The following is a 2,057-nucleotide window of genomic DNA, read 5'->3' as shown; positions in this document are numbered from 1 at the left end:
TTGAGCACAGGTTAAATTGTGCTTTGCTTGTACCTTACCAGACTAAGAAAGTGGTTGCTTCTTGACCAGGGCTCGCACCCCAGTCAACCAGATCCCAATTTCTTATAGTATAATCTTTTGACAATATCGTCCCAGTTTACTTGTTTAATTATAAGGTACTATTTTGAGAGTGCAGAATGCATTTTTGAGTTTGGGAAGGGCACATGATTCATAAGAGTTGAAGCAATAGCATATTACTATCTGCTCGTCTGCATTCATGGTTTATGCCATTGATTCGTTTGTGTATATTTGTTGTAAAAAATGATAGTTAACCAAAACCAAGGTCTAATTCGTTAATTTATGTGCCTTAAGTTAATCACAGTAAAGAATAGACTGTTGTTATGTGTCTGTGTGAAAGTAATTGTTACATGCAATCTGTGAGGTAGTAACCGTCGCATTATCATGGGAATTTTGTAATAGTATGATCATTATTATAAATTAGACCTTCTCTCTGTGGTAGATGAATGTGTGAATGTGTGTCTATTAGCTCAGGTGCTCCAAACACATTCAGTTGTATTCATTTCCAAGACATGATGGATCACTGAAAAAGCATGGCCCAGCTTAATGTCTTCTTGAGAGCTGCTTTCATATCCTGATTCCTCAGGCTGTAGATCAGTGGGTTCAGCACAGGGATTAGAACTGTTGAGAACACTGCTACCACCTTATCTTGCTCATGGGAAGTACTGGAGTTGGGCCTAACTTCTGTGAAGATAATTGTTCCATATAAAAGGGAGACACAAATGAAGTGTGAGGTACAAGTTGAGAAGACCCTGCGTCTCCCTGCAGATGTACGAATCTTCAAAACAGCAATAAGAATATAGGAATACGAGGTGAGGACAAAGAGAAGGGATATCAGCATCACAAAAGAGGCACACACAATACGCACCAGTTCAGTCATGGTAAAGTCAGTGCAGGAGAGGTTCAAAAGCACCGGATAATCACACATGAAATGGTCAATGATATCAGGGCCACAAAAAGATAAATGTGAAAAGCAAACTACATCAATCATAGAGTTCAGAAAACCACCAAAGTATGACACAGCTACCAAACAAATAATGAGGCTCTTCGTCATTGTAAGGCTGTAATGCAATGGGTTACATATAGCCACATAACGGTCATATGCCATCATTGCCAAAAGAAAGAATTCGGTGCTGCCAAACCCTGCATAGAAAAAGAGTTGAGTTAAACAGCCAAAATATGAGATGGCCTTCCTCTCAGCAAACATGTCCACAAGCATCTTGGGGGATGAAGTTGATGAAAACCCAAAATCCAAAACTGCCAGAGAGCCAAGAAAGAAGTACATGGGTGTATGAAGACGGGGATCCATGCGAATGATCGTCAGTATGCTCATATTGCCCAGCAGGGTTAATACATATAACAAGATAAAGATTATGAAGAGGAGGACTTGGAGGGTTTTGTCTGTGGTGAATCCCAGGAGGATGAATTCCGTCACAATGCTTTCATTTTCTGATCTCATGGCTTAATGTTATTTTTTCTGTGTGAGGGTCTGAAAAAAGAAAGATCACTTAAAATAACCAGTAACGGGTAATAGTTACAAAATATATTATGTCAGTCTTTCATCTCAGTACACTCTGCCTTTCTGGTGCAAAAAGAAATATTTTACAATGTTACCTGATAACCACTTTTTATTGATAATGTCCCCATAGCCTTTGTTTTTTAAGTGAATTTCTATAGTTAATGAGGTCCCTGGAACGTTTGTTTTTCTACGTGAATTTTTTAAATTGCATTTCCTAGCTGTAACCTATAACCTTTGAGAGTGACAGTGTGAGTGAGGGAATGTGTGAGTGAGGGAATGAGTGTCACAATGGTATGTGAGTGGGTATGTTAGTCTTTGAGTGGGCCTGGTAGTGGCATCATAAGTGTGTGTCTGTGTGGATGTCTGAGTAGGTGCGTGAGTATCTGAGTGGGTCTGTGAGTGGGTGTTAGTGTCTGAGTGGGTTTACGAAAACCTCCATGAGCGAGTGACTTAAACTGTGAGTAGGTATGTTAGTCTCTGA

General features: G+C 39.7%; 1 protein-coding gene across 1 annotated transcript; it reads right to left on the bottom strand.

Annotated features, from left to right (window-relative positions):
• Window positions 1–577: 577 nt before the first annotated feature.
• Window positions 578–1,516, bottom strand: LOC147735048 (olfactory receptor 5P55-like). Its single transcript, XM_086952576.1, has one exon. It carries the CDS (start codon window positions 1,514–1,516, stop codon window positions 578–580), a length of 939 nt encoding a protein of 312 aa, XP_086808702.1.
• Between the last annotated feature and the right edge of the window lie 541 nt (window positions 1,517–2,057).

The sequence above is a fragment of the Lissotriton vulgaris genome, chromosome 1_2, assembly GCF_964263255.1.
Source record: "Lissotriton vulgaris chromosome 1_2, aLisVul1.2, whole genome shotgun sequence".
Lineage (NCBI taxonomy): Eukaryota > Metazoa > Chordata > Amphibia > Caudata > Salamandridae > Lissotriton > Lissotriton vulgaris.
The sequence above is the reverse complement of the archived record's forward strand: the minus strand, read 5'-3'. Positions and strand labels throughout refer to the sequence as shown.

Bases quoted from the DNA above. Each gene is read 5' to 3' on its own strand.
- LOC147735048 (XM_086952576.1), bottom strand. From the start codon at position 1,516: ATGAGATCAGAAAATGAAAGCATTGTGACGGAATTCATCCTCCTGGGA.